Below are 16204 nucleotides of genomic sequence, written 5' to 3'. Positions count from 1 at the left end.
TATAGTTCTATGACCAAATATCGCCTGTTAGGACTAAACCCGGCTCACCAGATCGTCATCCCTGATAATCGATGCTTAGAATGAATATTAACTTGCTTGGATTATGGACTTGATGTTGCCAAAGAATATAACTTAATTGATCTCCATCGGTTGGGTCTGGAAACTTATGTTGTGTGGCAAACGCATGGCAAAATCTCACAACCCACCGAAAAATTTCAACCATCTACTTTTCCACCTCGTCACATATGGAAGCAGGGAATTCCATAAAACAACTCCTTGGTGGAAGGCCGTCCACTGTGCCCATCAAAACTGATAGCATGGCGCTCTTCATAAATCGTTTGAGTCTGTTTGCTAAAATACAGGATACAGTTTGAAAGAATTGACACTAAGACCAAAAGAAAACTGAACATATTTTTCGAATAAATTATGCATTTATGACAACATTAAAATACATTTCAGAAAATATGTCAACATTTTTTCTGAAACATTATCTTTAGCAGTACACATATCGATGGCTTCCCTTTTCGCTGTACACAAGATGTTATCTAACCAAATAGTTGTCAACAAACACGATAAACTATAGCGTCATAGGCTACCGATAAATATATAATTTGCATTATAATCCAGGCCAGCTAGGTGCACTACAGTTTCAAGCAACAGTTTTCTTACCGAACTGCAGACACAGCTTTCAATTTCAGGCCAAGTAATGGCGGATAATGATTGGGTCATCGAAAGTGTAATAGGGTTCTTGAGATGCCCTATATGGAGAGTTCCTATTTTGACATTTATTGAATCCAATTGTCTTGGTTAGCACTCCTTATCATTCTTAATTATATTTCTAATTAAAACTTAGGCCTAATGTTAAGTCGTTACGTTTACTTGTTACGTTAGTATATACGTTTCGTATTGGCTAGTTCTAACGTTCTCCAGGTTAAGTAGCGCTCAGGAGATACTTTAGTGTTCAAATTGTGTGTAGAAGGGATCTTGCATAGCGTTGTGCTATGCGGTAGGCTAATTGATAAATTATTTGCTGTGCCCTACCAAATGCAGACCTGTCAACCTGTCTGACCCCAAAATAGGGAGAATAACATTTTTCAGGGCCAAAAAACCGGGAGAATAAGGGGAAAATAGGGAGGTTGGTAATTTTCAACTGCAATTATATAACTACTCCTAAATAAATAGTCTACAGCACCACTCATGTATAACTGGACATCCGTAAGCGCACAGGATCGTATAAATACATATAAACAAGTACAATCGCATATGAAATCGTTGACAAACAAATTGCCGCGTAGACACCTCGTATAATCCCTGTACGAGTTTATACACAGGTTATGCAATTGTGCTCAATGAATAGGGATTAAAGTCGCCGAAAGAATTAGTGAGATGTTTGAAACAGCCGTTTCTTAAATCGTAGTTTAAGACGTGATATTCACCAAGCATCGAAGAGGACGCAGGTAAAGTGTGTGCCGGCATAGAACTTAACTGTTTTTTGTCGTATACAAGTAGCCTACATGCGAACTGCACACATTAGGTACGCCGCATATACAAACAAGTGACAACTTGTGTATATTAAACTTGTGCACCATGGCATACAGTATGCACAGTGTACGCCGTACTACTGTACTGTATTCAGGGCTAGACCAAGGCCAACGTACAATAACGACATTGGGCGAAGTCTGAGAACTGACAAAGCAGCCCGATATTGGTTGAGAGTCCCGCACAGCACTGTGTCGGTCGTAACGTGTTTGTACACAATCTATTTTTAGATTACGCGATAGGCATAGGACTAACTGTTGGCTATTTTCAGAAATTTTGCAAGTGATGAAACATCAAAAAACCGGGAGAATAGAATATGAAACCGGGAGGCCGGGAGATTCGGGTAAAAACCGGGAGTCTCTCGGTCAAACCGGGAGAGTTGACAGGTCTGCAAATGTTAAGCACAATCGCTGGATTACACCCTCATCATGATTCCTAACTCAACTTAGTCCTGGGCCATAGCAGGCCTTGACAATAACGATCGATAACTCGCCATTGTCGAGTAGAATGTTAGCTTTGACGAATAGAAAATTCACAATGCTAGACAATTTGCAAGTGACTCATGGACTACTCAAACTCCAATATTACTTGCAAGACTATCGTTGCAAACATATATCAGTATGATTAAATCAGTACCTTGGCAAACTTGAAAGTTTAAGTTGCAAACTGATTTTGGTCAATGACAAAATACAAAAACTATTGGAGTTTTGAGACAAGATTGCTGTCCTTTGCAGCCAAGAGTTTTACAAAGAGCGCGAGTGGAATTTTTCTGTGCACCATTTTTCATTTAAAAAGACAAGTATAAATATTTGGAAAAAGTGCGAAGTCGTTAATCGAGAAGCGGCTCAAAGTTGGATTGAGATATTGTATAGGCCTACTCGCAAGCACCTAGCTGTTACTGAGCCCTAATGTTACAGAAGCGGAGCTACATTCGTAGGTATTTTAATGCTGATGTTCTTTGGAATTGTTTGAGACAAAGTAGGCCTACCAGCATATTTAAGGAGTATATTGTGCTCAAATATCATCCCAAAGTGACACCCCCATACCATTAATTATGATCCTTACGCTATTCCAAACAGGGACCTACCTATTTTGCGGCAAAAACGTATTGAATCTTACAACATTTAGCAAAGAGGATGAACATTTTAAGCCATGCCAGTAAATGTTCTCTCTACTTCATATGCATTTCATGCATAAAGGTCACATTGGGTTGCCTCAGTACTGCGCAATTCTACTGTGAAAATTCCTGGATTTCTGACCGTCCCTCATTCTGACTTGGCAATATGCTATACAATCCTCCCTGTCTTCAGTTTTATAGGTTACAGTCCTTTAATTAATTTCTTGCACATTAATGCAAGTGCACACATTGAGTACCATACTCTCTTCTTATCCATATGAGAGCTTTTCTTCTCTTTTCCAGTATTTGATTCAGATGATGAGAACAATCTGTCATACACAGACATCCACAAGAAATACCAGATGATGGTGGAGACGCTCCTTGATAGCTTCATCTCAGATATCGGAATTGATTCCAAAGTGTTTCTGGAAGCCTGCGTAACTCACACAGATAAACATGCACAGTCTACTACAGTAAGAATGTTAAGAAAGTTTACAGTCTAAGCAGTATATTTGGATCAACTCCCATGCTTTCCTGGTTGGGTGTTCGCTTGATTTATTTGGGGTATTTCACAGCAACAAAGTTGTTTATCATTGATCCCCAGTATGGACAGGAATACATCAGGTGTTTTTTTAACTAGCCATGCTAAATTGGAAGGTATATATAAAACAGAAGGGAAAGGAAATGGACAAACAGTTGTCTCCCAAGTGGCAAGTTGTTCCACTGTACAGCAGTATATCATTCGATAGCTATAAAGCTTATTTTTGTCTTTTTGTATACAATCTGACTCTAGAAGCAAAACAGTCATTTTTTGAGACACCATGAAAAATATACATATTTGATGGGGGGGGGGGGGGGGAATACGTCCACTAATAGTGAAAAGGCGATAACAGCATTCTTTTTAAATGAATTATGTACATGACATTAATATGAAAGAACAAAATATTTTTACATGATTTTTATTCTATCGTCGTCAGGCTCTCTTCGAGCAGGTACATGCAGCTGAGGATTTCTCCGTATTTAAACGCATGATGCTGCGGAAGAACGTGGAATTGGAACTACAAGCGTTGGAGATGATCCAGAAGAGAAATGGTGTCATCCCAGATATTTTAAAACCAGGAGAAGAGACCAAGATCAATTACACTGTCTCTGCTCATGCTGAGAGGGATGAAGAGATGCTCCTGCAAGAAGTCTTGAGGTAAAAATTGAAAAAAATTTCCTCTACGAGGACAGGTGGGGAGATATGTCAACAAATAGTGTGGCCAACAAATTTATGGCCTGGATACCCTATGAGATTTCTACAGTCTAACTTTTTGACTGTTTTAGTGTATTTAGCAATTTTTAGAATGCACCTAGTTAAGCATAGGTGACAATACTAAACATGCTTTAACTAGCTACTGCAATACATATATACCTGCATTATATAGGCATATGGCAGTGTTAATACTTTTATCAAAATTTCTTAATATCTAGCCTTGAGATATATTGGTATCAGTCTCACTAATATGGTCTACTGTGCATCTCATAAGCTTTCACCAAACAATATATTCTTAGCACTTCTTTCAACTGCAAAACGCTCTTGAACAAATTCAGTAAAGTAATATATATGATCGATCATTTATTTTAGCTTCAAAATATTGTGTTGCAATGGGTATGTTCTTTTTTATTTTTGTAATTATTCTCCTAACTTACTGAAAGTATTACGATGAATCTGTGATTTTTTATACACCTTCTCATTTGTGTAGCAATTTGCCCATTTGGCAATTGTATCGAATATATTGACATTCATATATTCCTCAGATATACCCTGTATAATATATACACAGAGAATATATTACATATATAGATATATTTCTATATATATTTCTATATATATATATATAAATATATATATAAATGTAATGAAGATCAACACAGCAGAAAAATTCCACTTCACGACCCGTCATATCACATGCGACAACACATTCATATCAGATGTATATTGTTATCACCGGTCTACCAATCTACTCGTATTTGTAGGATTTCAAAGGAAGAGCACGAAGCACACAAGAAAGCGAACTCCAAAGAGATCAATGAAGACCTTGAGAAAGCCATAGCAAACAGCAAGGAAGAAGAAGTACGGTTAAAGACCGAACAGAGGAAAGAGGAAGACCTCTTGAATCAGGTAGTGAAAGATACTCAATTATTTATGAATAATTAAGACTTAAATATACTTTTGCAGTGTCAAGGGATAATTTTTACCTGCTATTCAAAAAGGTCAAAACTGCTTTACAAGTGTAAAACCTGATAGTAGTTTTTTTATACAGGAAGTATATGGCGATCGTTTGTTTGCTGTTGTGGGGCCCCCCCCCCCCCCCCAATTGTGGAATAAGCTTCCAGGTGAAAGTCAAGATACAATAACTATTGAGCAGTTTATATCCAAACTTCCAACATGTTTCTAGATTTCTTTCTACTCCACTTTTGTGTACTTTGTCACGAACCCCTTGGTTTGCTTGGGAGTTTTTCTGTCTGTTTTCAGTTTTAACAAATTTTCTTCAACTAGATACTAAAGTAGTTTTTTTTAAATCTTTTCGTAAGGCAGATAAGTCCTCAAAGGACGGTGGGAGTTACAGATCACATCTTGTCATCTTCCCTGTTTTAGTATTTTGTTTCTTTGTATGTTAGTATTTCTGATTAACCTTTGACACGACGCACTTACAGTTTCTGATCAGTGACAGAGTTCATTAAGTGATATGTTTTTCTTGCCAGGCACTTCTTCTCAGTAAGCAAGATGTGGTAGACAAAAGAGTCCACAATGCTCAGTCAAAATCCACCAGTGATCAGGTACAACAGCACTGCATGCATGCATGCCCATTAAAAATGATATACAGTAGTTAACATTGTTCCCATGGCAATGTGACATATGTACATACATATATACATATATGTATACATACATACTTATATATGTATGCTCTTTCATTTCATGGTTGCATCAATGTTTTATATTAGTTTTTGCTTTCCATCTGTCATTGCATTGTTCATGACTCCTGCACATTCTATTCTTGGGTTTCCATGGTTACCAACTCTGCTATATCTTTGCATCACCTGTTCACTTTCATGACGTGTATTCCATGCCTCTGTGAATGTTAATGTCATCAGAGCTTAATCAAACTCTTGCTTCGCTATCACAAACCAATTAAAGGAGAAGGTTTGTGACATTTCTTCTAAGTTTCAATTACAGGGTCATTTGTAATTGTTCTTTCTATCGGTACTGATTTTCAAATTTTGTTAGTCCAAATATATCAGTTTAGACTTTAGAACTCATATCGTTTCGTCAGTCTATAATCTCGCTAATGCTGTCAAATCTTGGTTTGACATGAAATCCTTTTCCATGAACCAAATATAAACTGATCACATTAGAGTCGGTTGTCCATGTTTTTGCCTTGACAACTCTCTGAAGAATGTCAATTCATTAACTACTTCACAAAGATATAATCCCCTTATTTCTCTTGTGGTTAATTAAGGCAAATTTGTTGCGAGGCTTAGCAGTCTTGATCAATTGTATATAGAAGATTTCTTGTATGGAAGACCTGAGGGCTTACTCTCTTTTATCCAAGCTGTATTTTAATCAAAGCCTTCAAAGGTAAGTTTTCTTTGAATCCTGTCACCTTCCTTTGTCACCTTTTGTTACTATTGTCATCTTCTGCTGAAGTATCCTCTGAGCCCAGGTACATGCGTGTGCTAGTCTGTGCAGGATTCAACTCTTTATATTATGCAAGGATGAATAACATTAGTATCACACAGACTTATCGTATAGTAGTATGAGTCCGTCTGTGTATCTGTCCGTCTGTCCGTCACTACGTCCGTCTGTCCGTGTATAAACCATGTCATACAATCCAATTCAACTCTCGGGTGCATTTATTATCGCATCTCACCTCAGAATCAACAATTCTCATCCAGTGTGTAGCCATTTATTTGTCTTCATTTTACATCTCGTTCAACATTTATGTGTTGAAACCAATTTTGAAAATGTCAAATAAATTGTTCACTACAAATATTTAAATAGCTGCATTTTCTGAGCTGTTTCCCATTGGGGATTGGAGGGGGGGAGGTATACACCTCACAAATTAAGATATGGTGTAACATAGTTACCACAAACCTTTTGCTAGGATAACTCAGTGGGTAGGAGACCAGAGGTGGTGTCTTAGAGTTCCTGGTTTCAATCTCACATTAGCTAAAGAACATCTTTGCTTCTAAATTTTACTTCTTGATTTGTAAGTAACCTTTGTCAGGTGATCTTTGAAACAAAGATCCTGCTTATAGCAAACTGCCAGATGGTCAAAGTTATTATACATCTACACACACTTGGTAGCAATTCAGGAATTGTTTGATAAATGGCTTTCCTCGTTTTAATTTTTTAATTTTTTTTTTTATGGAAGCATCATCTTCAAGTCAGATGTGGTTAATACCAGACAGATTGTTCAAGTTGAAATGATTGACATCAGTTTCCGAATTGATGGGACTTTCAAGTCCTCAAAACCTCAAGTTTATTTGATGCTGGTTGTTTTCAGTTATGATATCTTGTAAGATAATACTTCTCTAAGGACTGCCATCCTCCTCTCTGTACCTGGAACAAATGATATGTTCTCAAAATCTGTATGTTTTTTTTGCCCGAGCTTGGATTCAAGACCCTTCAGTTCATGTTGGAGAGAAAAGAGTTTGGAATGGTTTCGTTAAAAGTGAGTCATTTTTAATATTGCTCTTTTCTTATTTTCAGTCTGTGAAGAAGCTTGTGTCTGGTACCTCTGATCTTAGCCTTAAGGAGGTGGATGTAAGTGTTCTGTTTCTTTTTCTTTAGCCGACAAGTCTCTGTCAATCATAAGGTGCCTTCCATTCATAAGTCCCCGGTTCGAGTCACTCCCAGATTAATGTATGTAGTCCAGTTACAGAGTTGTTGACAATTAACAATCATGGACGTTTAATATGAATGTAAGAGACTGACTTTGGTCAGCTTGCGGCTTTGATAAGCCAATGAGGCTTCTTCGCGAGTTCCTGCTTGCAGGATGATCTAATATACATATATACATACAAGTGACCATGTGACATTACGTGTATAACAGACCTAAATGTGTTGTTGACCTAGGCTACCTGCTGATATCGTTTCTTAAGTGACTCTTTTCAACTGGCTCACTTTTCAACACTAATACAGCAACACTGGCAATACAATTTATACTTATGTATTTGTGTGTTGAGGGCTTTCATGTCACAAACACAAATGCCTGTTTCTTTTAAGTTGTATTTATTCCTTCTTTGTCATGACTATTCACCATTTCTTTGATGCACTCATTCAGTTGGGACAATCTCCTAATGCTAATACCTCGCTAAACTGTACTCCAATATGCTTTAAAGCACTGGTATTGACAGTACAAACAGTTCCCTACCTTGATCTGATAGAAACATGATATTCATACTGCTCATACTGACAGTTTGAGTGCTCTGAAGCAGGACATGACACTACAGTACAGAAAATATTGTCCCATCTGGGAGATGCACTGGCAAGCACTCGTCCTCCTAGACTATGCTTAGTTTTGTTGCCTCTTACAGCCCTGTCTTTAATTGATTCCATCAAAGACAACCGTTTAATTAATACATTACTTAAAGTCTGTTTTGTTGTATGTCATACATTGTAGTTGCATCTTTTCTATGGTTAAATGCATGCCCTGAAGCAGTCTTACAAAGCTACATTACGTCAAGCATAGAATTGCATCTTTCAACACTTAGGCTATGTACTTTCAGCATATGTCAAGAAGTTATGTACATTTGTCTGTAGTGAAACTAAATTCGATTTGATTGATGAAGGCAGTTGTCCCACCTTTAACCAAACAGAAACCAAGCACCAGTGCCGGGAGCAGTTCAAAGGCCGGCACCAAACCATCGTCTGTTACGTCGGCACCCCCCATCTCTCAGACTCCCGCCTCATCTTCTTCGGTCAGCGGGGCAGAAGCAGCGGCCAATTGGCTAAGCTCGGCCAAATCTGAGAGCGTGGCCTCGTCTCAAGTCTCTGCTCGTGCTGCTGTAAGTTATCTGTTTGATGGCGATGTATACAGTAGGAGTTTTTAGAGTTAATCAAATTCAAGGGTTTAAAGCTGGGGTGGGCAACCTTCAGCCCACGGGCCACATTCGGCCCGCCAGTGAATATTTTTCGGCCTGTGAGATGTCTCAAGAAAACGAAAACAATCAATTTATTTTACATCATCACAAAAAACGAGCTAACTGCTTAGAATTTATCGACTCTAATGATACTGTCAGGTAGGCCTATTATCCCCATTAATTATCAACTATTGACATTATGCTTTGTGAATACAGATTAAATACACACACCTATTGCTTGACAGTCCTCGGAATCAAAGGTTTGAAATCAACAGCAGGTCGTTGGTTAGGTGCGGCCCAGTCAAATGTTCACTCCTTTTATCTGGCCCATTCATTCAAAAATGTTGCCCACCCCTGGTTTAAAGGGTTCATCAGGTTTAAGAATTTATTTTGTCACTGATTGTTTAGGCTCCTCTGTAGACATTCTTTATGGTTGTGGAAAGCAACATTTTTTATATTCTGGACTAACAGTTGGTGTACTTAAACCAGCTATTCTTTATTCATAGTGGAGCATTTTGTTTAACCCCACAGGCCCTTGCATCGTCTAGTCCTGCCGAGCTCCAGAAACGAGAACAGTATCTCAAACAGCAGAGAGACAAACTCTTGGCTCTGAAGAAGAGAGAAAGAGAGAAGAATTTATCGACATTCACGGAGGAGGAAGCTAAGTCGAGACCTAAATCAGCTAGAGCTGCCAGACAAGCTACTTCAGGTAGGAAGAAACCATACTACTAGAACATAAATAGGCACAGACATGTCTATAATCATAAAAAAGTAGCTGGTTTTTGGCTTCATATTTGTATGTATGTATTTTAAATCCTCCTGTAAGCAGGAACTCGCGAAGAAGCCTCATTGGCTTATCAAAGCCGCAAGATGACCGAAGTCAGTCTCTTAGATTCATATTTAACGTCCATGATTAAGAAGTGTCAAGGAATTGTCAATTGTCAACAACTCTGTAACTGGACGAAATACATTAATCTTGGAGTGACTCGAACTCGGGACCTTGATTGAAAGGCACCGACGTTAACCACTGAGCTAACACTCCAATATTTTACATTACATTCAAAGTAAATTTGTAATCATTTTCAATTACACCAGATTCACAAAAGTAGTTTTGTGAAATGTCTTGTAAGAAGGTGTAATTAAAAAGTTATTCATAAGATGACAACCCTTTTCAGGTATAGCAAGTAGGCCAGGCCTATGTACAAGACCATTGTAAGCCCATGGTACACGGTGATATTTCATTTCCGACGATATCGAAACATTCTCCATGTTTTGAACAACGTTTGTGACACAACTGCACCAAACCTTACAGTGTAATGTGTGCTTTAAGTACAGTTCTTCCGTCCCATCTTCCTATTTTGTTAATATATGTATTCATTTGCCGTAACCATCTTCTTGTTTTTTTCTTCTGACAAGGATTGGATGGTAGCAGCGGTGGGATGGCAGCAAAGTCTAAGGAAGAGCAAGAGAAAACGTTGGCTATGAGAAAGGCTCTTGCCGAACGGCTCAAGCAGGAGGTCATTAATAAGTCATAATCCTGTCAAATGTGGAGCTTTCTAAGAAAAAATGTCCTTCTTCTTAAAAATATGACACGTTACAGCGCTTGTAAAGTGAACCCCATAATGCAGAATGATCGTCTCCATAGGTTTATTTCCATTCCAGAGATGAGATGCAATTCGAGATGAGTTTTGGAGGCGGGTGTCTGACTGACTGTGGAGGAGGGTTCATTGAGTATTCTCTGTAACGTAAAATATTTCTTCGAAGTTGAGATTTTAGTTGTCCTTTTGATGTCTTGGTACACAATAATAAGAGTACACACACAGTATCAGTAAAACAATGGATTTTTTGCTGCAGTTGTTGGCAACGGAAGAAATGTTGTCAACTTTAATAATAATACATATATATTAAACATGTTAGAATTTGATTTTTATAGATCAGATAATCCATAAATATTTATTCAGAGTCGTTTATAGCTTGTTTAGCTGCATAATGTTGGAAACAATTTAATCTTTGACTCACAATGTTCTTAATTATTTCATTTTTTTTTTTTTTTAAATGCTGTAAAAGATTGTGTAAGATCTTTTGTTATTTTGTAAATTTCAAGTGTGAATCGTAAAGTTGTCACAAATCGTTATGTCATATTCAGTATGTATTTGTAAAATATGACCCTTTGACAATGAAACAAAAAACAGAAAAGATGAACAATTAAAAAACAAGAGAAATAAATGGTACTAATAGTCTTTCATATGTCCCACATACAGCTTAACATTTAGGAGATCAACAAACAAAACTTTATGATATTATTTAGCAGAGAAAATATTCCAATCCTTGTCCTGGCAAGCCTGAAATCGTGCAGGCCGCTGTAAATGCTGCATTGGGAAAAAACGTTTGCATATTCATCAGGTGGAATGTGTAAATAATTCCTCTTAAAGCTATGGTATCTTTTGGAAGGGAATGGTTAGTAGGCAGCTACTGATATTACTGTAAAACAGGAAGGTACTGATGGGAAGATACAGAGGACCAGGGGCAGAGTGGAGTGTAAGGGACAGAGTGAGGTGTGGGAGACTACTAAATGTGTTTTGGGGAGTATTGTCAATTCAATTTATTCTCAAAATGATCTTTATCATGACAGCATTTATGTAGGTTGAAGTCAATAGTTGAGACTGATTTCCAGTCACTGAACAAAAATATGTATTTCTTTGAATACACCTTTCCACTATTTCACCCCCTCCGCTAACCCCCCCCCCCAATTCCCTTCCCAATTCCCTCCCCATCTCCAACTGCCTGTAATATGTGTTGATATTTTACTGATTCCATTTCAAAAATATATGTTAAAATTTTATTGTTCAATATTTTCAAAACATCTTATGCAAACACTACATAATTTCATGTTAGTGTAAGTTCTCTATAGCTTTGGTAAATATGACATTGTATTATGTAACTTCATGTTGTTCTCTTTAAATATGTAATTCAATTTTGATCTTTAAACCTTGACACTATGTTAATGACTTAACATTTCTCTGAAAAATCTTGAGATTTTTTTTCTATTTCTTTCTCTCTTTATTCATCTAGTGTACAAGTCCGTCCGTCATTTTCACCTTGGCTACCGTGCAATTTTAACAATCCTTGATGTAATGGCTTTTCATAAGTCCTTTTCTAACTATTTGTGAAATTTCCTGTCCGTCTCACAAAAATTCTTACTCTTTTGCAGTTTCACCCACAGAAAGCAAGGATTTATCTTTAAGTTTTTATGGGTCACTATTTCATAGGAAACTTGATATAACAATCACATCTTGCTCAAACGCTTGTGTGCAGTATTTGTTTGATAGGTCAAAGGTCATATTGCTTCTAAATTAGCCAGAATGTCAAATAAAGGTGAACTGATGAAAAAAACTTAAACATTTAACTGCCTTCGTCAAGCACTACTCTAATAATTCCAATTCAATAAATGTATTCCATCTCATTGACAATTTTGAGGGTCAAATGCAATTCGGAAACCTTTAGCAACTTTTAGCCTGCTTGCCATTGCTGGCAGAATTAGTTGCATTCCCATTTTTCTTGAGGATTGTTCGGCTGAAATAATGATACATTTGAATCACACCCAGTGTATTTTGAATCTCATCCCTGCTCTACCCGGATTGGTGGACTTTATTATTGTATTAAACCTGTCTTGGATGTGCTAGCTGTATTGATCAGTGCATTGATTGGTCAGTTGGTTACCATAGCGATTGATCTGTTTAAATTCTCTCTCTCTCTCCTTCATTTTATGATTAAATATGTATATGTTTGCTGGTTTATACTGTAACCTTAATTTTGTTGAAGCCAGAAATAGGATGTGATAGTATCAAGTTATTATAATTAATACAGAACACTATTTCTCCCCATCGATTCAGTACAGTTTGTTTGTGAATATTGATCGTTCTGATAATCGGACACATGCAGAAAATATCGTACCTTTCTTTATGGTGTTATATAATACATAATTTTGGCTAATTTTGAATCAAATGTTTATCACCTAGGTGATACTCCAGTCATTGTTGCTCACATTTTTAAAAGAATTCAACTTTTCTGTCTCACTTTTCTCTTTTGTGGAATTTCTGGATATTTATTGTTCTTAAAAGTGAGCAACATGTAACAATTTTGCATTGTGATACATCGGTTCTAGCTGATTCCTCACAAATTTTCGTTATCACCTCTTTCCTACTTTTTCTCTGTTGTGTAGTGGAATATTCATTGTCTTTAATGTCAAGCAGCTTCTATTTAAATTACTCATTGATATTCCTTCTTTGTTGACTCAAAATATTTCATCTTTTTGAATTTATGTTGTTAGAAAATTGAAGTTAGGAATATATTAACTGATTCTCCATGCTCTCAGGACAGATAAACAAATGGTGTTGCAGGATTTCGGCGTTAGGCCAGGACAGTACGACAGTTGGGAGCACTGTCCTCCTGGCTTAAAGCATCTCATTTCTCTATTACTTAGTCATTCTCTGCAAATGTGCCCGAAATTGGCCCTTTTCAAATGATAAATCTCGTCATTGTATTTTACTTTTAGCCCTTGAAGAAGATCCTGCTAGGATCGAAACGTCAGGCCAACTTACTTTTACACATCGTATTTACTTAGCCAATAACTTCTTTTCTCTTCTAACACTATTCATAATTTTGTGGTCAATTTCCCTCATTGGTTTACCTGTGCATACTTCCCTCGGTGAGTAATACAGACTATTAAATTTCTCCTTCTGGATGTTAATGTGATTCTTAAGCGGCATTTAATCTCTGTCCATACTCGGATGAATTAAAATTAAATTAAAAGATTGTACCTGATTAAATAGTAAGGTCATGCCATGGCATATCAGATTTGTACAACAAATATTAGCTTTAATATGAAATGTTCCTGTATTTTCTCAGATTTTAACATTTCTCAAGACTACCATGTTTATGCATCAGTTAATTTCTCCAGAAATGGCTGAAATTTTCTTAACATGGAGTGTTGAAAATGTTTCTACTTTCTAAGTGGATTTAAACCCAGTAAATTATATCCTGTTTCTGATTTTACTTAATGGGCCATTTAACTGTTCACAACAAACATATGCAAGTTTTTTGCTTCAAAATGAAAATATAATTTTTCTTATTCTAGCATTTACTAGCAAAAAATCTACTTCAGCCACTGGCATACCCCTTATGAAGAAAAAACTTGTTTTTCTATGACTAGAATTGACATATCTCAATTAATAACTTGTGAACTACATAGAATTAAAGCTTCTCTTCTTACACATTGTGTTCTATGGTATGATTTATCGTGAAAATACATATTAAAAAAAATTGCATTTTCATTTTTTTCCATTTCTCTTTCCATCTTCAATTGGTGTCAGTGTAAGAATCAGACATTTCCATGGAACGCACACACTGAAGGCCTTGCTGTGCTTAATTTCATCTACACGTATAAAAAAGTTGAGGGGGCAAATGCATGATAAGCCCCCCCAATATTTACCAAGGCTCCGAAACGTGCATCTGCCCATTTTTCAATGCATACTTGTCGATCTGTCCGATGCACACGTATACTCTATAGGTGTAATAATTTTAGTAATTGCTGGGGGACCCTCGGCCCGTCCCCTGGCTATAGACCACATTGTCACCCCAACCGCGTCTTCACGCAGTGGAAGCAGTGAGTGTGAGTACCGGTAAGCGTAACACAACTTCGTCTTAGGCCAATGACTTGCCTCATTTCAGCCAGTTCTCCAACATCCCTTACTTAGTGGCGGAGCGTCCATATATACAGTCAGGGGGCGGATGCCTCCCCCCCCCCACTGACGGACTCAAATGGACTGCTGGCGCCCTTTTCAGCTTTTCACTACTTTTTACTTATTCGCGATTTTTGACTATTTTATTGCGCTCTCATATACCTATTGACATTTGTCATATTCTGTTGGTGTAATTTTCCGACAAAATGGCGACGACACCTATTTATTCTCCGTTTATCTGCAAATTAGCAAGGCCCCGGAAAGGGTCATTTCCTGCAATCTAGGGAGTAACTTTACTCAAAAATTTTCTGTACGCTCCGCGCCAACCTGTGGTGGCGCTCCGCTTAGATAGTGTCGAAAGCGCCCCTACAGACCATTCTTGCCCTCCCTGACCAATACTCTAGCTCCGCCACTGCCCTTACTACACTCAAAAACATCTTTGCGAGTACACTACGAGTGATAGCTACTCTCTTAAAAAACCATCGAATATACAAATTACAATGTTTTTACAGACTTTTACGTGCAATCTGAGAAATTGCAGGCTTGAGACCCATATTTTAGGGCTAGGTATTCGCAGCATAAAACACTCGGAAAGTGCCGTTTCCGGCCATCTGGGGGTTTGAAAAAAAACCAAAATTTTCTTGTACGCTCCGCGCCAACCGATGGTGGCGCTCCGCTTAGATAGTCTCCACACATTAGCCCCCCCAATAATTTTTCCGTTCCGCCGCGCCTGTGTATGGCTAGAAATTGTCATGAATTGAGGTGCCTGCCCGACTTTTCTGTATATTTCAATATTTGGGTAGTCTCCTATACAACTGGAATCTGTGGGGAAAGAGTCAATCATTGCAACAGACAGACTTCACCACTGGCAGGAGGGGGGGGGGGAGGGGGATGGAGATACTTGAACTGTGATTATATCTAAATTTGACCATCTTTGATGCTTTAGCTCAACTGCAATATGATTGCATTGCTACAATCACCATTGCAACCAGCATTGCTATATAATCACCATGGCAACCAGCATTGCTACAATCACCATGACAACCAGCATTGCTACAATCACCATGGCAACCAGCATTGCTACAATCACCATTGCAACCACCATTGCTACAATCACCATTGCTACCAGAATTGATACAATTCCCATGGCAACGACCATTGCTACAATCACCAAGTTACTGGAATGGGACTATGCATTACCGTATTCCCTCTTGAAGATTGAAGGTAAAAACTATCATGTCAAAGAGTAAAAAAGTTTGGCTTTTGAGTAGGTTCTTCAAGGTAATGACCATAATAGCTGGTTGATCTGTCAATGGCTGCTGTCACTATCTGAAGACTTCAGTCATTACGTAGTCATGTGAGATGAGTGAAGCTTCATTTTAGAGGTTGTATACCATTTCTTCACTAAAGAAGCTTGAAACAGAAAGACAATTTGTAATATATCGACAAAGGTGCTGGTCATTGGCTATATATTCTTGTATTGGGGAAGATGTGATGTATAAGCCTTCCAGGGGGACCCCACTTGACCACTGTCGCCCCGAATGTATTCTTACAACTTCACAAAACTCTGGTTAAAAATCTGTATAGGATCTGCAAGCAGTATAGCCTTCCAAACAAGATTTAACCATTAGCTGGGCATAGCCAACTAATGTGTGTAGTGTTAACACAAACACTA

At 37.7% G+C, this 16204-nt stretch overlaps 1 protein-coding gene across 2 annotated transcripts; it reads left to right on the top strand.

Annotated features, from left to right (window-relative positions):
• The first annotated feature begins 551 nt into the window (after window positions 1-551).
• Window positions 552-10365, top strand: LOC139971043 (cilia- and flagella-associated protein 36-like). Of its 2 annotated transcripts, XM_071977199.1 has the most exons (9): window positions 553-806; window positions 2960-3129; window positions 3634-3854; window positions 4676-4820; window positions 5405-5479; window positions 7416-7469; window positions 8525-8713; window positions 9320-9497; window positions 10205-10365. In XM_071977199.1, exons 1-9 carry the CDS (start codon window positions 707-709, stop codon window positions 10321-10323), a joined length of 1251 nt encoding a protein of 416 aa, XP_071833300.1. In that variant the 5' UTR covers window positions 553-706; the 3' UTR covers window positions 10324-10365. The 2 variants fall into 2 exon arrangements, with proteins under 2 accessions (XP_071833301.1, XP_071833300.1); XM_071977200.1 differs by lacking the exon at window positions 5405-5479 and having other exon boundaries at window positions 552-806.
• Window positions 10366-16204: the final 5839 nt, after the last annotated feature.

The sequence above is a fragment of the Apostichopus japonicus genome, chromosome 8 (assembly GCF_037975245.1).
Source record: "Apostichopus japonicus isolate 1M-3 chromosome 8, ASM3797524v1, whole genome shotgun sequence".
NCBI lineage: Eukaryota > Metazoa > Echinodermata > Holothuroidea > Aspidochirotida > Stichopodidae > Apostichopus > Apostichopus japonicus.
This window is presented reverse-complemented; position numbering and strand designations above follow the sequence as displayed.